Genomic DNA, 23,270 nt, shown 5'->3' on the forward strand with positions numbered 1-23,270 from the left:
CTGGTCAAAAATCTAATCGATATTCAAAGTAAACTAACATAAATTACAGTTTTTCATTATATTGGAACTGTTCTATGAAAAAAAGAAAATGCTAATTTATCCATAGTCGGAAGGTATAAGGTATTATAAAGTATTACAAGGTGTATATATATAGACATAAGGTATTATAAAGACAGAATAAGAAGCATATTCATAACTTCCCTTTCACTTCACAGATAATGTCAGAATAATATTTATGAGATTATGGGTACATTTATAACTAGGCCAAAAATTTAATATTAAATGTCTATTTTATGCAAAATTTAGCTCCACAACTGAATGAGAAGGGAAAGAATCCCTCAAAAAAGAACAACAATAAATCAAATGCAACATTTTCCCATTAATTAAAATATCTGACTGTATAACAGTTTAAGTATTAAATGCTTAAGAAACAATCTTTTTAAATAAGGAATTTTATCTTCTTTCAACGAAAACACTTCTGTGGGTTCTCTCACTGTGACAGATTATATATTACTGTACTCGCCAGCCTCAAGGTTTTTTCAGAAGTTTGTTAATCAACAACTTGGTGAGTTGTTAATCAAACTTGGTGAGTGACAACAAAAATAGTCACAGACAACGGCCATGCATGGGCCAACTGTGAACTTCTCTTTCTCTATGAAATACAGTTCCATGTTATTAATTAGTAATAGATCCATAACATCAACCACCAAACCAAATGGAACATTCTGTGATAGTGTTTCTTTCTTAGTAGAATACTTTATTCATATCAAAGACAAGTTGTACTGATGTAAAAGAAAATCTAAAGGTAATGCAGAAGGACCTGCATTTCTAAAATATTAATAAGGGTTTTCTCCTACCTCAAAATAGTCATTGTTCACCTTTGTTATTCAAACAGGGAAAAAAATATCATAGAGATAACAGCTATTTGAATCTTGCTTTTTCAAAAGCTGTAAGAGCACATCATCCAGCAGGCCCAGGCAGACACCTGAAAGTGACAGCAGAAAGCAGCCTCCATGTTTCAACACAACTGGGAAGTAAACACTTGGAAGACAGAACAAGGGGGGTACTTGCATGATGGAAACTGCACTACCAAAGTGAGTGCTTATACCGCCAGAAAGGCAGCATGATGCTTTGCTGTGGGCAGAAATTCACCTGGATAAAAAGGGCAGAATTCTGGTCCTTGTACAGGCAGTGTCACAATATGGTCCCCTTTTCTATCTACAGTAGATCGAGCCACTGCAAGGCCATGCCCACTGCTTTATGCTATCAGACAACGTAGTCAGGGGAATTTGCTGGTGTTGCAGCCCTGACTAATGAGCATCCTCATGCCAACAACCACCTCCGAGAGACTGGTAAATAAAAAAGCCTCATGACTAACCAGCAGAGTGTTCTGAAAGTGCTGCTTTCATTGCCTACAGAATTATCACCAACATCAGCAAAATTTTTCCTTGAGCTTAGAAGCTAACAGAAAAAGTTACATTTTAACAGAATTCATTGAATAGTATTTGTATATGTGAAAAAGTTAAGGACAGATCCTTACTCTATAAATTTAAAAATTACTAGATATAGAGTTCCATGGACATAGATCTTCTGTCCAAGAATTTGTACATCTTCCCTTTTATTAAAAAGACAGACAAAGCACACAGGAGACTATAAAACAGATAGAGAGCTTAGAGAGAAGAGATAAATTGCTGACTGGGATTTAGCAAGTTAATTTTTCTGTTTAATGAAAGACTATAGAAAGGGTTTCCAGATACTGAATACCAATTATTCAAATCATTCTGAAAGGACAAAAATAAACTGGGGGGAAAAAAGAAAAATAAACCAGCACTCCATCACATCTTAAATAAAAGAGTATGGCCCTTCTTTACTGTCTGGCTGCAGGGGTGCCCCAAGTGACAGAGATCCTGTGTCTTGGAAGAAAAAGGTCACTGCTCATTGGACAGCCTACCATACAGTGTCATCATGGATTTCTGGATGCCATAAAAGCTTTTACCTCATTGTCCTCTGCATGTAGTCAGAGACCAATCCAATTCCATATAATTTGCTTTTAAGAGATGCATTTAGAGATCTATTTTCTAAATAGCAGAGATGCTTATTGCTGAGTTACTCTATATTTCTCATTAAGATTTTAAAAGGCATATGACTAAATTCAGACTTTTTGCAATATTTTTAATTTGCTGTGAAACTTTTTCTTCCTCAGGCTATATTTTTTTAAATGTCAGTCTAACGTGTAGCTCAAAATTCATAAATGAGTTGAATAAGACCTGCACTGTCAGTTTTAAGAAAGCTTACAACAAACTCAATCTCCATAAACTCATTAATAGAAAATAAGTTGTTCATTGAATTCACCTAATTTTCCTCATAACCATGCCTGAGGAATTCACAACTGCCCTGGGTTATTAGACCTAAGACACTACTAACGTAAATTTCAGATCTATCATACAATCACTGAACAGCCCAGATTGAAAGGGACCTCAAATGACCATCCAGATCAGCCTTTCATGGGACAGCTATCCCAGGTGAGATTACCTAGCCTCCTGTCCAATTGCATTTTGAAAACCTCCAGTGATGAAGACTCTGCTACATCCCTGGAGAGGATGTTCTTACTCTAATAAATAAATAAATAAAATCTTTCTTGTGGCAAGATAAACGTTCTCCCAATGCAACATGTACCCATGTCTTCATGTGGTTCCCTGCAAACAGAGAGCCTCCTGCCTCTTTGTAGATGACCTTTAAGTACTGGAATACTGCAGTGAGGCCTTCCTTGAGTCTTCTCCGGGAAGAAAATACCTAATGCCTTCAATCTTTCCTCAATGGGCAGTTTCTCCTTCCCTTTGATCATCTTTATGGCCCTCTTTTGGACCTTCTCCTGTCTGTCCTTATCTTTCTTGAATTGTGGGGACCCACTGTGAACACATTCTTAAAGCGCAGCCTGGAGATGCAGAAGGAGGTCACCAAAAACAGAACGAGTATTTTTCTTCTAAAACCATGAGATAAATATTTTGAGATACAAAATGTTGGATTTTTTGGTAGGGTTTTTTTTTTGCTTTGTTTTTACATTTATGACGTGGGTTTGAATAACACAAGAATGTGAAGGCAATGGTGCAGGGATGCAGTGTGCAATGAGGTCACAGGCAGAGCTCAAAAACAGGCTTAAAAATGGAGTGGAACAATTGAAATCTTTCCTCTCCCACAAACCTGCTCAAGTGCCTATGAAACACCAAAGAACTGGAAACCTGAGTTAGTATGAGCTCCAGAAAATTAAGATACTTGGTTCTGCCAGCTGTCCAGGGACAGCTATCATAAACTGGTTCTCTCACAGAAGATTGACTTCATGAAAGATAAGCCTCTGTATCCGAGTCAACTCATGAAGATTAAGTTAACGTAATTAGTGATGAATAAAGTCTGTTTCATCTATCATAAAGTGAGTCAGATGAACTGAAATCTTAAAGCATTTATTTCTCCACCAACTACAAAAACAGGACTATTACAATGATTTCTGCTTACGTACATCGGTGTGGGATATGTCAAAGGTAGGCAAGATGAATGCCACCCCCAGCTTTCCAGTCAAGGGATATGATAATAGTGAAACAACCATAAAAGGTTACAAGCATTTGAAAGCAGGAAGCGAAACATTCAACTGAGCTGAGGCCTGTGAACAGCACTTTTAAAATAATAATAATTATCTCTGCATTCTTGCATTACATACAGAAGAAACCTGAAGAAATCAGATGTATTTTGTATGGGTCTTTGTAAATTTTCTCAGCCTCATAGGAACCTGAATAAGTTTATTTCACAAGGAAACAGGCAAATAAAGTAGGCAGAGAGGCAAAACTATTATTATTTCATTATATAATACCAATATGTTTTGCCCTGCACAAAACCTCCTGTTATCTGGCCTCACAGTTATTTAAGTGTTTTGAGTTTAATGCTCTAAAGCATATAGGACAAGAAACTAAATTCAGGCCTCATCATACAAGACGTTTAGTTGGGTTTATTTATAAAATTGTTAAATTCATTTGCATTTTTTCATGGGGTTGGGTCTGTGATTAAAGTAGGCTCCAGGATTTTAATAACACTCCATCTGTCCCAGGAGGTCCTTGCTTAATTTTTGCTTTCACAGGCGTTTTAAACAATTAGCTAGTGTTAGAAACTTCTCAATTTCTAAATTCTTCTGTAATATATTGCAGACAAGGTAAACAGAAATCTTAAGCTCTGTTTGCAGTGAAACAAAGACCTTTAAAATTCCAGAAAACCTTAAAATACAGTAATTGTAAGTACTTGAAGACATGCAACACAACAGCCAACACTTCTCTAGATACTTCCTTTAGCTGTCAAAAAAGATGTTTTACAAGTCTCATGATGCTTAATCTCTAACACACTTCTCTCTCCCAGGAATGTGAGTGCAACACCATGCACATGAGCCTCTTTCTCACACACACAATTATTCCTGACATATTCCTGACATCAATGCAAGTCTGAGAAAATAGTTGCCATGTTGGAACTGCAGTCCAGTGGAAGTTAGGTGCTAAATCTCAGGATTTCAGATTCACCTACAAATGCTGTAAAGCAGCATTATCCAAAACTACCACAAAGCCCGGTACAATGGTGTGAGTCAGGTGAGTTACATAAAACACCAAGCCCTACAAAGACACTAATTGTAAGACACATAGTGAAAGCAGAAGCTATTAGAAACATACACACAGCTGGAATACACACCCATGCTGTGCACTTGCTTTCCTTCCAACATCTTTAATTATAAGGATATTGTAGATATATTATCATAAATCAACAAATCCGTTTTCCACAGCGTGTTACTAAGCAACTGTAACCAAGACCTTGTGTAAATTAGATTAAAATTCCAAGGTAACAGTACCCAAATACAACCTCACATTGCACAGCCAAAGAGAGTAGAATGTGTTCATGTTAAAGGAAGAACTTCTGCTTAGTTTTATGTTTGTTCAAATAGTTTAGATACATAGAAAATGTAAATCTACTTATGTCAGCTGTAGGCATTTCCACAATACAATGAACCCTGCAAAGACCTAATAATCATGGTATGTTTTTCAGGTAAAATAACTAAAAACTTTTTCAAATTAATTTCATTATTCATCATATGCATTTCATTTTGCCATTTAACCGTATCCAAACTACACAAAAATATACTACTTTAAATAATCTATTAATAGTGATTACTACAACCTTTTAAGAGAAGATCTCATACTCACATACACAGTGTGAAAAAAGAATACTGTAATACAATTATTAAATTTTTTTGTTGCACTTCCAATATAAAAACAACACTTTTTCCCAGTCATAAATACAGAAGTATAAGCACCTCTCTACTAACTGGCTGCAATTAGCAGGCACATCTCCATCACTCCAGCACTCAGACATTATATGGGCTTATCAAGCAGCATGAGGAAGCTCCCACTCCAACAGAGTAGGCCAGAATACTCTCTAAGCAAAAGAGATTGTTGTATGTGAAATTTTCCTGCCACTGTCAGTCGTGCCTTCCCACAGAGTTTCAAAGTTCGAGTTACCTGACCTCACAACAAATGTGACTAAATATTTTAAAACATAACCCAAATTTAAACATAGAATCACAGAATGTTTTGGGTTGGAAGGAACTTTAAAGATCATCTAGTTGCAACCCCCACCCACCACAGACAGGAGGGCCACACACTAGATGAGGTTGCTGATCCAGTGGGCCCCATCCAACCTGGCCTTGAACACTTCCAAGGAGGAGGTATCCACATCTTCTCTGGACAACCTGTTCCAATGCCTTACCACCGTGAATAAAGAATTTCATCCTAACATCTAATCTAAGTATCTCCTTTAAAACCATTCCCTGTTGTCCTATCACTATCTACCCATGTAAAAAGTCACTTCCACTTTTTTTTGCAAATCCCCTTGAAGTACTGGAAGGCCCCAGTGAGGTCACCCCAGAGCCTTCTCCTGGCTGAATGACCCCAAGTCTCTCAGCCTGACATCGTAGGAGAGGTGCTGCACCCCTCTGATCATCCTCATGGCCTGCTCTGGACTAGATCCAACAGGTCCATATCTTTCTTGTGCTGGGGACCCGAGAGCTGGATGCAGCACTCCAGGTGGGGTCTCACAAGGGTAGAGTAGAGGGGGAGAATCACCTCTCTTGACCTGTTGGTCACTCCAATTTTGATGCAGCCCAGGATGTAGCTGGCCTGGAGGCTCAGAGACTTGAGTGATATGGGAAGTCTGTCTGCCAGCAAAGACTGAGGCAAAGTCATTGAGTACCTCAGCCTTCTCCATATCCATTGTTGTCAGTTCTCCCTTCTCATTTTTCAGGAGGGATATGCTCTCCTTGTCCTTTCTTTTCTGACTTACAGAATCCCCTTTTGTTATTCTTCACATCCCTTGCTAAGTCCTGTTCCTTCTGTGCCTTGGCTTTCCAAACCCCAGCCCTACACATTCAAACTATATCTCTATACTCTCCACAAGTCGCCTGACCTGCTTTCATTAGCTTTGCATTTCCTTCTTACTCCTCAGTTAGAGGAGCAGATCCTCACTCAGCCATGCCAGTTTCCAGCCTGCCTTGCCTGATTTCCTACACATTGGGATGGAGAGCTCTTGCACTCTAAGGAAAGTGGCCTTAAAAAGTTGCCAGCTCTGGTCAGTTCCTTGGTCCCTAATGACAATTTCCCAGGGGATCTCATTCACCAACTCCAACAACTGGAAGCTCGCTCTTCCAAAATTCAGGATCATGACTTTGCTCCTTGAGATCCCACACTCACCAGAGTAGGGTCACTACAGCCCAGGCTGCCTCCACTGTTAACCCAATCTTAAGGGAAGAAGGTTGTTATTTTACTGCTTCTGGCTCACAAGCTGTCTCTAGAACAAGAACAGAAATCAGCTGCAATGGAGACAGAACCTTCATGGAGACACTCTGTTCCTTGCTCAGCCCAGTTTTCAGAGACTCAGGAATATCACAGGCCCTTTCTGCTCCAAGCACATGTTCCACTTATTTGACATTGCCTCCTTTTACACATATATGCATCTTTGTAGAGTTTTTCTTTAAACCTTAAAAAAAAAAAAAAATTGCACTGCATATACACACCACCTGCTGGGGAGAAGATGAGAGAACAAACATGTGACAGACATTAATCACGATGCTTAATGCACTCCTGGCAGGCTCTCTGCTACCAGAGCAAGGAGAATCATTTAACAAACTGTGTGGATAGAGCAGAAAGGAAAACTTGCCAGCTTTATTCATTCGTGGCTTTTAAGTTCTTCTGCCCCTTTTAAGCATTTAAATGTATAATATGTGTAGAGCACTTTCCATTCTAAATTCTCCTGCAGTGATGACTCTGTCCATTCCCAAACCTTGCTGGAATGGCACATTTCTCTACCTCCCCATTCATCTTTCACCAAGAGTGCACTTTAATACACCACTGCTCTGTGCCAGTGGTACCATGCAGTAAATACTTCTCTCCCCATTGCTTTACGTATTACTTGTCCTAGAGAAATGGTTATGAGTCTTAATATTTTATGTCAGTCAAAATATAAATTAACTACATAATCCACTCTACTAATGTGTGCATCTCCTTGTAAGGTCAATAAAGGCTGCTCTGCTTACAGTGCAAACGAAATCAAACCACAAGATATTCCATTGAGCACATCTCTCCAGCTGGGAAAAGGGTGACAAATTGAACATTCAAAAAAGTACAAAAGGCTGTATTTCTTAATTCCTCCCATTGAGAAAAGAGAACATAGAGTAGTTAGTGACCTACTTCAACTATTTTTTTCAATTACTTTTCAGAGACATCATGTACACTTCTGTTTCCCAGTGATGAGAGCAGCTTCGGAGATACAAGCAACAGTTCTAAGATGACTAGTTGCAACCACATCTAAAAAGCACGTCTAACTTTTAAAACACCCGCTTCAATGCAGTGTCTGACAAAAACACCACCATCATACTACTGTTTACAAGGTCTATTTGAGTATTTAATTCTTTCAAACTTCCTTCAATAGTCTACACTCATGGCAAGGCTGTTTTAGTTACTTGTCTTTACTTTTACTGGTCAGTCCTCAAAACTGTGTTCCAGGACATGACGAATTCCAGCCCTGCATCAGAGACGTACTGTTTTACAATACACAGGCCCATCAACTTTATATAACTAACATCCCCTGGGTAAAAAAGTATTCAACTACAACAATAACAGGCATACCACAAGCAAATTATATAATGGATGATATACTCTTCAAGTCACTTTAAAATGACAGTAGAAATGATGTTCTGATTCTGCAGGATCTTTTCCTTTTGAGTGTTCAGTGCATTCCTACTTTAAGGTGTGACTTTCTTGGGGAACTACAAGTATTTTCTGCTTTTCACCCATCTCTATTGCAAGGCTAACACAGCTGAGATCAATTCCTATGCATCAACAGAATTGTTTACAAAGCTCTGCTTAGTACAGCCTTCATGAAGATTGCAGCATATGGAAAAATCTTTTCAGCTCAGATGTATGTTTCTAACATTACCCAATGGTTTCATGTCCAGCATCTTCCACGTGCTAAAAGATGTGATTAAGCTTCCCCTATTCAAAAATAATCCCATCACTTCTTTGGGGAAATTGATAGGTGTTTGACTATTTGTAGAGCTCTAAATGTTGAAGCTTTCCCAGCTCTTGCCCATTTACTACTTAATTTACTGTGACCAAAACAGATGATTTTTTCGTATAGCTGCTTTATAGCAGATAAGAAAGTGGTGCCATGAAGGCTTCCAGTGGTGTTAACTTCTTTAAGAAAAATGCCAGATTACTTCTTTGACCTTATTTTTCTCTAGAAAAAGAACTTTTGAAAATTAACACAAGTATTCTCACAAGTTACACTGGGACAGAAAAAAATCTGTTACTGTTAAATTGTCTCATTGACCTGAACTGTCCAAAATAAAAATTGCAAGCAATATATATACTGAAATGACCAATATAGTTCTTTCCAGAATAAGCACATTTCAAATCATATACAATAAAGATGGGAAAACAACAATTAATTTTTGCTTTGCATTTACAGTTGTACTTTTTCAAATCCAGAATTTTTAAAAATTGGTTCATGTGAAAGTAGGCAGTTGTGAGGAAAAATAAAGGAATCATTTTAACCTTAACTTTCACAGTTGCTATGCAATTATGTTGCATAGGAATATGTACAAAGACATTACTGGTCATGTTACTGTGAAATAACAACAAAGCACCAAGGACACAAATCTAAAGTAGTCCTAACTGTAATAGTCTACACTAAAACTATCAAGAAACTAGTCAAAGCAGTATCCTTTGTTGTTGTTGTATATAAGAGATATAGATATTCCTGGTAACTTAATAAAACTTTAAATTAATCTCTCAGGTAATAAAAACCAAGTGTGCAAATACGAGAGTTCCTCTTTTCTTAAAGGTTTCTCTCAAAAACATAGCAAAAGAAGCATCATTCACAGAAAAAAAAAACAGGTTTCTTAAATTTTAAATTACTTTGTTTAAGGTCTCCATTCTAGCAATATATTCATCATACATGTGAGTACAGAAGACATCAAGTTCCAAATGTCACTTGGTTCACAAGACTAAGTTTGATTTTGCAACTTCATAGCAAGACTAAAAACTTTGGCAGATACACTATCAGTTTCAGAACTTGAGACAAATCCTTCTGGAACAATCATATAGGAAACACAAATCATGAAAGGTAGGGAACTAAATCCAAAATAAGTCAGATCTATATTAAAAGACTTTTTAAAGCATTTTAACAGTCTTGGGATTGTTTGGATGACTCATGACTGCTTTTCTGAGCAATAGTCAACATACTTGTTGTGGACAGTCTTTCTAACACACTGCTTGATATATTCAAGTAATGGGGGCAGAACCCACAATATTAATTCAAGTCTATATAAAAAAGAAACAACTCATTTATCAATAAAGCCCTAATAAAATTTTAAAAACACATGCCTAAGAAGAAGAAAAATAAAAATGGAGACTACAACAACTATAAACTCTGTGTGTTAAAGTGCTCCACAGGGCCATCACTACTACAAGCTTCTTTTTATCTTTCTCCCACACCTCAGGAAGCAGCAGAGTTTCTCGCATCCAGTTGCATGAATATGCACACCATTTTTAATATTATGTGTGATTGAGAAACAACTTGGTTTTTTTGAGAAGAATTGTGATCAAACATTTCTCCAAAAAGAACATTTTCTCTCTAAAATGACTATTCTTCACAAGCTACAGGGGAGAACCCCAGCTATATTACAGCTCCATGCTCTTGAAAATAATGTATTTTATCTGTTTCCACTTCCATAGGTTCTTATTTGTAAATTTTCATCATAACACCAAAGGTAAAATACAAATATAATAAAACTAATATATGAAAACATTGAAATATTGTCTGTATTAATTACATAATAGTTGTTTTGGCAAAATATATGTAAGCAAAATAAGCTTAATGGACAAAACTAAATACTTTGTCCCTGAAAGCATTCTGCAACTATAAAACCAACACAGATAAAATAGAGATTCTTACAGGGGGAAAAAAATTGTTGAATCTGGCAAATTCATGCGAAACATCTCCCTGTAAGAAATTGTTCCATTGGGAAAAAACCTAACAGGCATAAAATTAATTAGTAATAATTATTACTGTGAAACATTCATCTACTAGATGATCAGCTTTAAAGATCTGTTACAAATCTGTTCTTGAAGGTCCAGTTCCAATTTCTTTGCTATGAACTGTTATGGTTACTATTAACTGTATGTATTAGTTATCTGTTATCCCAGTTGTGAAGTACTGCCTTAGTAGCAGCCTTTCTGAAGATACACATCAAAGAGACCTTTAAGAGTTTACACAGAATACCCAACAAGGGAGACACACCTGCCCCCCACCAGGGGCAGTGGTCAGAGCACATCAGATGCTGAATTACTCACACACGTGAGGCCTGCAGTGGAGATGAGAAACCTGCTGGAGAGATCTGACTCCAAGCAGCCAGGTGGCTTTGTCAATGCACAAAGAAAAATGGCAGAAGAAAACGAAAGGGCCTGTTTGCTCATCAAACTATTTCTTTCAGAGCCTATGTCTCTTCAGAACAGAAGTGACAGGATGGAGAAGGCTATGAAAAATGGGGAGCTGCCATTTTCCTCAGGGTGAAATAAGTAATTAGAGATATATAATCCATTTTTACCCTGTTTCCTTCAACTTCTAAAAGCACATTACAATCTCCTTCTCATCCATACCCAGCCTAAAAAGCTTAAATTTTTCTTTTGTTAATATATTGTATACACAGTATTACTCTGCATAAGAGACATAATCTGTCATTGCCTTTTGGGCAGTAAGAGAGACTCCTGCTGCTGACCCAAATGAGGCTTGAAACAGAGCAGTAGCATGGTCATGAAAGTTAAGCATTTAATCAGTATAAGAAATTGAATGCTGCTCTTTTGAGTCTCAGCTCCACAAAGACGAGTTATCCTGAAAGGTCTTTAACACAGGAAAAAATACACAGCTTGACCAGCTTGTATTCAGACTTCAGAACATCTTTCCAAACTTCCTAAAGTCATTAGTGGAGAAAACAATTATTTATAAATAGGGCTAAGTTTTTCAAGTTTTACAAAAATATCCCTAGGTAGTACTGAAGCAGCTTGGTAGCCTATAGAACCAAATGATCTCTTACATTTCAAGACAAATTCCAAAGATAAATCTTTGGCTATGCTAAGTTGCTCATAATAGATAAATGTAAAATGTTAACAGCACCAATCTAAATTATGACTGCTCAGAATATCCATCTTCATCTCAATGGGAAAAAAAAGAATGCTTACAATTTACCTTTGCTTGAATTAGACTATCAAAAAAACTAATCACGCGCTATTTTCATTTTCACATGACTCTCACTATACTTCATAGTTTCCCCTCAAGATTTTCATCTTTCTAGGGGCACTATTTGGTAGCCTAGCTCAGTGTACAGAAATATTTTTCAGGGGGCATTTTCCAATTGTCATGATCTTTCTGATGAATTCCTAACTTCATAACAATCACTTCACTGCATGTTCCTCAAAGCAGGATGAAGTCTTCAGTACCTGACGTAGCATTAAACAGAGTCACATTTCATATACAGTGTCTCCCATTCTGAATATTCATTATCATTAAAATAAAGATAGAATTAAAGAAATTCAGACTGAGCAAATATTCTGCAAGGACTGAAACCTGACTGTGTGGTGAAGCACAGCATAGAGTATACTGACTATTAACTCAATCCAAGCTCATCTACTTGGTCTTCCTTTTCATCCTTCCATTCTTGTTAATATGGATTTCCAACATTTCTGACACAACTACAATAGAAGCAATAAAGCAGTATGAAGTATGAGGTATCTGGAAATGTCTGTTTAATCTCCATTTTGATCTTCAGATCAAAATAATTCAAAAGCTCATGACCTGATTCATGATGATAGCAGCCCATTCCTAATCGAAGACCCAAAAGTGCAACCTTCTAACTATCTCAAATAGTTTGCCATTGCTAAACTCAAAAGTTCAACTAACATTTTTATAAATTATTTCTTTCCTATCTAGCCTTGCTTTCTCTACATGCATACTCTTCCCCTTGTTTAAGCAGACATCATCACCATTAAATGAGAAATTCTGGGAAACTTACTAGAGGTGTCATATTTCAGATAATATTATTCTTCTAAATACATATATTCTGATACATTTTTTCTTCCAGACTGGTTTTACCTTTCTCCATTACTCCTAACAATTTTGTGCTAATGACCAGTAATGAAAAAGTAATGCTAATAACTGTTACAACAAGTTTCATCTTTGTTTTCTGGTAGCCTGACAAATTCCTACCAACTATTTCAAGATATAACTCTCAGACCTTCCTGTGTTACAGCATAATTATAACTCCAAGCCCTCTAAGAAGCTTTGCTTTTCAACATATATATATTTCCAGGCAGGTTCTTTAAAACACATACTGGCACCTCCCTTACAGCAGCAACACACCAAGCGTGCTGCCAGTTCTAACAGTGTTAATCATGTCCTGATCAGCAACTTATTGAGCACTTCTACTGCTAAAAAGCCTCATACTGTTCCCTTTTCTTTTTGTATGACTGAGCAAATCCAGTCAGAAATGTCCTCCCTCTTGCATTTGCAGATACACACAACCAATACTATGCAACATAACACCCTGCTGTGCTGAATGTATGCCACTCTACACTGTTCAGCAGAAATAGTCCATGCTTTTTTATTTAGTCAATTTATTTCCTCTTGCCACTTTTCCCCTCCACAAACTTAGCCGCTTGCATTTTAATTAAGTCTGAAATCAGCATCTTTTTTCTTTTAATTTCTTCCCTAAGTATTTCTATTTACAGTTTTCTCATGTCAAAAGGAATTGCATTACAAGTATTGAATTCTTCCAGAGTAAAACTGGAACAAAACAAAAACAGCTATTACCACTTAGTTTGTCAAGTTAAAAAAAAATACCTGAGGTATAACTGAATTAAAATGCAGCACAATTTTATTTTTAAATCTGTGAAATTGGCATTACACCAATACACCTGTGTGAAAAATGCTGCCATTTAGAGAAGATGAACATGATGGACTACCTCCACACATTTGTTCTCCTTAGAGGGGAAAAAACATAGTGTGAATTTTTGAAACTGTGAAGCAAGGAAGGAAATAGGTCCAGTATCCATATAGTTCTACATTTTTAGAAATCCTCTTTAAAGAGTAACTATGCACTTCCCAGAAAAGCCTATGCTTAAATGACAACTGGCCAAATTACAATTAGTTTTTCATTTTTAAAACTAAGCTGCTGTAGTCTTCTCTCAAGTGTGACCCTGATGGCACATGTTTGTGCCCTCTTCAAACTAAGATGTGATGGGATCAGCTACCACCACACAACTGCAGCACAACCAAGAACAGGAGTTTTTGGAGAAGGAAAACAGGAGAGATGGGGAGGAGGAAATATTAGAGACTACTTATCATCCAGACTTTCCCCCTAGTACAAATGAAAATTACAGAGGCAAAGTGAAGAGAAAGCAAGGGAAAACAGCTTGGCTAACTCTGATGTAACATCTACTCCAACATCAGAAGACAGAGGGAGGCAGAGAGAGAAGAAATTAATTGATCCGCAAGTCAAGTAGAATTAACTGCAGGGTTTTTGTTTTTCAAAAAGCTGCAATGTGAGGTGACATAACACAGCATGAACTGGCTAGTGTCATTTATTTTGAGACAGACCAGTTATTCAACAAATACTTCGCCCACCTCTTCTTAGGGCAAACTTTTCCCTTGTGAGTCCTGCCTACTGTCTCCTTTTCAAGGAACTTTAACATCACACAGCCAAACACTGCTCTCAGTGTAACTTCTACAATCACTAAATTTAGCAAGTTTCTATAAGCACACCACAGTATTCAAAAATATTAAAATAAAAGTAATTGACCACTCAGACAAGATTGTGTGTTGGCTGGATAATTACAGTAATCTTTCACTGATGTTGTATGTAAACAGCAAAACATGCTTCTTGACACTGAGCTGACTGACACAATGTTGTCCTTCTCAATTGGCATCACCAACTCTAAAAAATTCAAAATTGTATGAAATATTGCAGCATACACTTATTTTTCTTCAAGCTTTATAAAGTATAGAGAGCATTTCAGGACAGCAGGTTTATTTGCTACCAACAGCAACATTAGCAGAGCTGCACAGAACTTCCAATTCTGCCAGGTGAAAATACTTTTCTTAAGTTCTTTGGCAGACATGATGGGAATTTCTATGGTTTAGAACATTTAAAACCTGAAACAGTTAAATCACAAAGCTGTTATCAAACCACACCAAGACTTCAAGGCTTGCTACAACTGTTTCCAAAGCTCAAACTATGTGTGGAATCACAAAATTTCATAAATTTCATCTATGGTTCTTGTTCTGTTGCCTTAATATTTTAGTAAATATAATGAAATAAACTTCATCAATCTTTAGGACTGAGTACAGAAAGCAACAGTAAGAAAATTGAATTATCTTAAGCATCATGAGTGGCTAAAATACTAGCAGGCAAAGAAAATCCCCCTTACTGAAACTGTCTCAGTAATCACAGTCCCCTGAGAATATATGTTTAGTATATTCTATGACCAAAGGTGCTGAGGATATGTATGTGTTCTTCCTTGGAAGAATTATCTGCTGTCCACAATGACCAATGATTATATATATTAAAAACACACATTTACCTGAGCCAAGACATCAACTGGCAACAGGTCAGGATTCCAAACAGCAAAGATGTCTATGTTTAGTGCAGTCTTCAATCAAATAAAATTAAATAAAATTAAATGTATGATATTCGTTTGCATATTTTCTGTTTACTTGTCCCAGCAACACCCTAAGTAATACTAAACTGTAATTGTCCCTTTGGAGCAACAACAGGGGCAACAACAATACTTTATCTACAGGTAAAATATTAAAACATGAATTCCAAACACAGATCCTGTACTCACATCAGGAACTAGACATGACAGAACTGCCTCAATGAAATCTGAGAATTTACCTCCTCTGAGAGAAAAAGGTAACAACTCATCTCCCTTGGGGTAGTTTTTCTACTACACTTGGACCAGCAGGGAAGCAGGTTGGCTGCACTAAGCTGTAGGACACCATGGTGTTCTCCCCAGCCTGTCAGGATGAAAATCAAGGGACCTGATGGAACTCACAGAGTCCTCTCCCTGCACACCCACCATGCATTTATTATATGCAGATCTTGACCAAACATGAAATCAGGACATGGCAAATTAAACATGTTGAAACAGAACCCAAGAAATGAGTTTGTATCCCATTAATCAGACACAGTCACAGCAATAAAAAACAGCCCAACTCTTCCCAAGATCTGAGTGTCAGTGATGATTATTCTTTAGTAATTCCTTTGCAACTAACCACCATCTGCCTCATGCATGTTATTCAGCAACTCTGACAAAGTGTTCTTATGTGCCTTCTTGGAACAGTTTAAAGATATGCATCAAACACCTTTCAGACACTCAAATATATTTTGCCTAAGAAGCTCCTTCAATTGTTCTAGCAAATAGGCTCAGCTTTACTTTACATTATTGGATACCACCAATAGTAATTTGGACTGAATACTGAATTAACCAGATAAGGAAACACAGAACCAAGCAGCAGGAATGTATGTTTCCTCTTACTATAGTTGTCCCTTATATTTAAGCAGAGTCCGCATAAATACCCACAATTATACTGTTTCACAATTTTACTTTTTCTCACATGGAACTCAATGCTTGATCTAGCGCTCCATGAATAGGTAGAGAAGACAAACTACTTCTCTTACTCGTCACTGCTCACTACAGAAGGGAAGGCTGCATCACACCACAGTGGTACATACTGCTCCCAACACCCCTTCAGGCCTTCAGGTAGCAACCTGGGTGATGAAATGAAGATTATACTTATTAAATTTGCAGTGTGCTTACAGGCTTTCTGGTGGGTGGGTTGACAGGTTGATAGGAGGGGGCTGTAAGCACATTAGAGAACAAAATTAGAATATAAAATGAACTTGACAAATTGGAGAAGCAGCCTGGGGAAAAAAGGGAGATTTAGTTCAATGACAACCGAGTGGAAGATTCTGTGCTTAGCCAAGAACAATTAACTACTCAGATAATGGATAATAACAACTGCTGAGGCTGCAATTCTGCATAAAAACACAGCCCACAAGAATCCAAATAAGAATTAACAATAGTTTGGATTTTACAACAGAAAAAATAAAAGGCAAAGACTGTACTGGGATTTAGGAGAAAAATTATGTATGAGTACTCTTGTTGTTCTACCAGCTCTGGTAATGTTCCACTGGGCACTGAAATGAGATATATACACTTTGGAAATAATTGAAGGTAGAGAAACAAGAATTATCATAAAATACAATTCATGAGGATGAGGATAGAGTTAGAGCTGTTTTGTTTAAAGAAAAGATTGCTGAGGAGAGATAAATGTTTCCAAATACTGGAGTTCATACTCATGCAATGCTGAGCAAGTAATGGACTTTAAAGATATAGGTGTGGATAACTGGCTCCAAGTTGAGAGCCTCACCAGCTATCTTTCTAGTGATTCTATTATTTCCATTACCTATTTAATATTACATTTAGCAGGAAAGTCTTCAATACACAAAGCTAATAAAGTGATAAAGTGCAGATCCCTGCTTTCTAGGAGGTTTGCAAGGGAGTCCTGGATTGTTCCTTTTCCAGTTGAAGATGAAGAATTTTAAAAGCCTGTTTATTCTGTGCCCTCTCTTTACTGCAACTCTTAGAAGTCACCCCATCAATTTTCAGAATTATTTTCACTGCTTCTTACATAATTTTCTTTCTTCCTGACATATTTAAATTGAGAAATAACCACCTGCTGAAATCAATACTGAAAACTAAGATAATGCTAGCTATTTTTAGTAAGAATAACACCATCACACTCCTAGTCACCATCTCAAAATGTTCTGACTGCTAAAAAAAAGAAAAAACACTCATGTTTCACAGCTAAAAGCAAACTTCTATACCTAAGTTTGCCTTTCAAGACAATGGATTCCACTTAATGGCCACATTCATCCAGTGATTAAAAGCAACTGCTTCCACTTTCCAGACCATCTGACTCTCCAGAAATTTGTACCATGTTCTTATCCAAGCTGATATAAAATTACTTTCACATTTTTTATCCCTCCCCTAGAGTATCCTAAAATGTAGGGTTTGAATGCACTTGCACATTGAAGCTAACATCACAATATTTCAAATGTATTTGCACATCTATTTCCTACTGGCCCAAGTTACCAAGAAATTAAATCTAGAAAAAAAATAAATAAAGTGAGGATGAGTTTTTCTTCACGTCAATAATCCACACTAAGACTGATGACAGTAGATTTAAAATTTAAGTTATGTAATCATTCCATATGGTGGCTGTCATAAATAAAAACTTGAATGAAACTACCCTGTATGCAGGCAAGTAGCAAAATTTTAGATACTAAGTATTTCAGAAGAATTTATTGCAATAGTGAGGTTGTTTTGGCAAGAGGGTCTATCACATCTACAGAACCTGAAGCTACTAGGTTTGCAGAAATTAAGAAGTGCATCTCTGTTGGATGTGTTCACACATGCAGGAAGTCTGTTTGCATCAGCAGGTAAAGCTAATGCAGAGAGCATATTCCAAAAATATGCATTTCAGCTTCCACATTTTGCATAAAAATAGACTTGTGCTTTTGTCTAGTGTATCTGTCAAAAGAAGAATTTATATGAACATGTGTAAGAATAAGTTACCATGTAATCATCCTACATGATTCAATCACTTAACAAGCTTGAGAACACAAATGGTTAGTTGCCAATATGCCACTCCTTTCCTTGCATCATCTTGGTTATTTGCAGCTGGAAAGGGTCAGCTCTGAGTTTGCAATATTACAATAATATCAACTTTTCTTCTTGACATTTCCGTATATGTTAAACAAGTACTTAATAATCTCTATCTGCAGATATTAAGGTGGAATAGGGGTTCAGATCTGCATTAAGCCACTGTGATTTGATAAATCACATTTTAATTGTCTTAACCTTTTTTTACTACTTTTACACACATTCAGAGAAACAAAGAATGGCTCATTTACTTGATTCAGGCAATGCATAGCACCTGGCTGAACTGCAAAATTGGACTACAAGTCTGAGCCCTTCATTTCATCAACATAATTTCACAAATCAGGTAGCAATCCAGCAACATGGCAAATCTAAATCAGACTGCAAATAAAAAGCAAGACTAAAGTCCTTAAGGCAAACCCAGCAGTGTCCACATGCTGTGCATCTACAAGCCACAAGATGTTGCGTATGAGGCCTTTCAGATGACATGTGAATGCAAGTAAAGTGAGAAACACAATACTGTCAGTTATTATACCACTGTACTACTCAGAGGTCCCAGCTGAGATAAAAGCACGGTAATATAAGCACTACACAAACAACCAGAAGTAAGTATCCTGACTCAAACAGTTGACAAATTATGTAAATAATAAAAAAACAGAGGTGGGAGAGAACAAAGTTGTACACACTTTTCTCTACGAGTAAGAGAACTGGAAGGTTTAAAGGAGACAGACTGTGGAAACTCTGTGATACAAAGATGCCTCTTTTCAAAGCCATACCATACACATACACATGGAGACAAAGTTTTCCCTTTAACCTTGTTGTAAAATCTTACATAGATCTACAGCTTACAAAAGCTATGTCAGTAGCCCAGTCATTGCTTTTGGTATCGTTGTCTCTTTATCACAAGGAAGGTATACAATCATTTAGATGGAAATGTGGCAAGATGTCCAACAAAAAACTAGCCTTTAAAAAAAGCAGGATCCTGCATTTACAAATATTTCTGCCCTTTTCTAATAGTCACAGAATTAAAGTACTTCGCAATATATTCCTTCTTGGTTTGCTAATTCCTGTTAATATGTCTGACCTGACTCTTCTCCACCAAAAATATAGTTTGAACAATCACAGATGAGCATCTTTTTGTTATATTAACAGAAAAACAATTATGTTTTATAATTAAATAATTTCTCATCTTTACCAGTAAAGCAACAAAATTCATTCATTTCAGCCCCTGAAGAAACAAAAGAGTGGACTATTTTAAGACCGAAGGTCAAAATATATTCAATAAACTTATCTGACCTGTGAATTATCAAAGCACATACAGATATTATTAAAGATACACGCTTTCCAACTCGTTCTTATGAAAAATTAACTATGGCTTCCAAACCCGTTGAACAACTTCATGGTATTCCTCTCCCATTCAAATTAGTACATACTTCTTCACTTTTATGTAGAAATTGCACTCTTAAAAATGGATGGCCTCAATCAACAGTTTAGCAGTAATTGCTCTTTGTCAAGTGTTTGTAGGTGTTTGCATGAGTAAATTTACATTCTTTTCTTCACAGATTTTTTGATCAAGCAGCATTTAACATAAAAATGGATTTGCTTCTTACTAATGAAAACAGAATAAGACACATCATAATTTGAAATACTGTAATGGTGTCTGCCTTGCAAATTAGTAACCTTTGAGGTGCAAGAATTCTCTGTCAAAATTTAAAGCAAATTTATTTTCAAAACACAGTTTTGCAAAAACATCTTAGCGGTCCTTTGAAGAATACTGAAGTTTGTTGAAACCACAAAGCACACCTTAGTCTTCCCTTCATGGTTTCACAGAACACTTGAAATTATTTACATTACATGATTAGGGTTTCTCTTTGAAAAAAGTGGGGCATAAAAACCCACCAAACTTTAGTTTACTAAAAGTTAAGAATAAAATGCACATTCTTGATATTACACATTACATTTAGTCTCTTCTTTAATGGAAAAAAAACCTCAATTCTTTAATGGTTTTACATAGCTGCTTCCCATTTCATACACCAGGTTTGAGAGACATTTCAAAGGTAGAGATTATTTTTTCAAGGCTCACTCTCACAAAGCTCATTAAAGCAACTGCCAGAAAGAATAGCACCTGAATGGTACATAACAGATCCATCCATCATCTTTACTCCCCCTCATCCATCAACAGAAGGACACACCACAAGCCATAACTGCATGTATGAAAAATTCTGCAACAGAAGCTAAATATGCACAGCTTGGAAACCCCCAAGTATTAGCATGGAGGAGATTTTATAAACAGACAATCTTATTAAGTATAAGTATCTGATTACATGAGAAAGATCAAGCAACCAAAGTATCATCACTGAAATTTACCCACAAAAATATAGGTAAAAGGCACCTATGAGAGTTGTAATTACTGTAAAGGATGGAAGCCTGTACTTCAGCTCAAATAGTACAACATGCAGAGTCCCATTCAGGGCCAATACTCGAGGTTAGTCTGAGCTTACAGCATACCACCTGTTGGAGCATGACCCTTCCCTTCCTACACAGCTCTCTACAGCACGTGACACTGGCAACAGACCACACTTTGTTACAAGAGGTCTAATGTCACTCTCGTACACTGTGTGGAGCACTTTGAGGAAAGCTAGGAACTTACATATGTAACTCCATATGCTCCTAAAGCAATCTAAGTACAACTGTGCACACTGAAACAGGTGTTTCAAGTTTCAGCAGAACAGCAGATTTGTAACAAAACTTGTATTTCAGACACTGACTGGATTCAATTTTAGCCTGAAAGAAATTACTATATGCTGTTGAACTTTTCTGTTATGGCCAGCCATAGACTGTCTATCTCAACATCAAACAAATATTTTAAGATGAGTATAGGAGAGTATTTCTGAAGAAAAATTAAAACATGCCTACAGCTTCAAGACTGTCTCTTAAAACATGTTTTAAGTAGATAAGGGTGAAAATAATAACAATATACAAGTAACATATAAGATCACATTTGATTCCAAAATCTTAAGAGCTGTCCTTCTAAAAAAGCATACTATAATGGTTTCTAAAGATTAAAACACACTGAAATGCAATTAGCAAATTTTAGAAGCATAGTACAAAGAAAAATAAGCAACTTTTTTCTGCATATATCAAATGCTCTTCTGCAGTATTTAAAACCCAAATACCAAAGCACTCTTCAAAATCCACACAACAAAATCTAAAAGCTGAATGCTACATGAGTATACTAGAGTATAATCAAACCAAAATTAATCCATTTTCTTAATCAAAATCTAAGAGAATAGCAAAATAGTATGAAGCAGTAGAAGAAAGGCTTTTATAAATAACTTAGAAATCTGAGATATGTGAAAAACTAACAGTTTTAAAAACAGGCTGTCATGATTTCTAACAGAATACTGTCACTGGTAAACTACAGAACCTAGAAGCACTTTGTTTTCTTATTACAAAATGCTGATCAGGTCCATAACCCTGAATAGAGAGCTGCATAATGGACAACTGTAATCCAGCATGCCAATAATGAATGTAGCAGGAGTCAGCACTAGATCCAACACTTTCTGGGAGGAAAAGACCTGTATCCTCAGATCTGATATGAAAACAATGCCGAAACACATCATAATCAAATCTTTTCCTCTTCTATCACACCACTACAAGTAGAATACCCCATCTGAAAAGATACTGAACTGCTCTAGACTGCACTACTCTCTCTAGATTAAGTTTTTACAGCACGACAATACCTATTTGACAATATCCACAGCCAGGTTTTCTTTTAATGTGCATTTCTGCAAGACTTGACATTTACAATACTTACGCATTGCAATAAGGTTTCTTTTCATATCCTTTGTAGTTATTCATGTTCAGAGCCATTTTGCAAACTTCACAGTGGAAACATCCTTTATGCCAGTACTGTAAATAAATGTAAAGTAGAATTACTTACGGTACTGATGTTTTGAAAGCTGTGTTAGGGAATGGCAAACGTAAAAACACAATTACTTGTCAATATTTTGGCCACACATTATAGGTCTCTTAACTAAATAAAAAATAATTACTTTCTCATGAAACCAAAGGTGCTTCTGAAACACTCTCAGACGCGTAAATTCTGTGCTAAGGTGAGTGCTAAGACCCCTGCATGCTCACCTTGCCATGATAATTTTAAAGATAACTGAAGCAGGAGTTTGACGTTTTCCTCGTATTAAAAAAAAAAAAAACTACGCCGCTTGCTAAGAATGCAATACTACGCGAATGCAATCACCAACTAATGTGACGGCTGGCTTTTTGGTACGCCGCACAGACACTAAATTTAGCACATAATACGGCATTTTCCTCCGGTGGCTTCTACCGCCTCGCCTTGCCTTTCCGGGGACAGTAATTTGGCGCATCTGTCACAACCTCGCTGTTGTTATTTACGGAGCGACCGCGCTGGGCTACAAGCCGAACCACCGGGGACACCCCCGCGGGACGGGGCTGACGCTGCCCCGGCCCCCGTCCCCGCCGAGGCGGCCATGGTGCCAGGAGCAGCCGAAGCCGCCCCAGCTCGGGGAGGCACCGACAACTACAGCCGGGAAGGGGCCGCCTACAACTTCATCCCTCGGGGAGCCGGGGGAGCCGCGGGGACCCGCTGCCGGCCCCGGGCACCGTCGTTCCCGAGCGGGCACCGCAGGGCGCCCCGGCCGCTGCGGCCCCGCTCGCCCCGCGCCAGCGCGGTGACACGGCGGCTGCCCCCGCTGGCGCTGACAGCGCGGATGCCGGCGCCGCGGCGGCCCTTGAGACGCTGCATTTGCCACCTGCCGGCTCGCCCCGATGCCCCGCGGCTCGGCCCGGCCCTCCCCTGCCCGCCCCGCCGGAGCCGCGGGGAGCGGGACGGGCACGCCCGGGAGACGCCGTCCCCGCCCGCCCGCGCCCCAG

General features: G+C 37.6%; 1 protein-coding gene across 2 annotated transcripts in view; it reads right to left on the reverse strand.

The window, feature by feature from the left end:
* NEBL (nebulette) overlaps positions 1-23,270 on the reverse strand; it is a 258,274-nt gene that overhangs the window by 234,650 nt on the left and 354 nt on the right. For both annotated transcript variants that reach the window (XM_042042796.1, XM_042042795.1), the window contains exon 2: positions 22,177-22,271. In XM_042042796.1, the coding sequence (XP_041898730.1) occupies positions 22,177-22,271 (95 nt within the window). The remainder of the gene's footprint in view (positions 1-22,176; positions 22,272-23,270) is intronic.

This window comes from Corvus kubaryi, unplaced genomic scaffold (assembly GCF_017639235.1).
Source record: "Corvus kubaryi isolate FWS band 111438036 unplaced genomic scaffold, C.kubaryi_AGA036_p1.0 37398, whole genome shotgun sequence".
NCBI classification, from domain to species: Eukaryota; Metazoa; Chordata; class Aves; order Passeriformes; family Corvidae; genus Corvus; species Corvus kubaryi.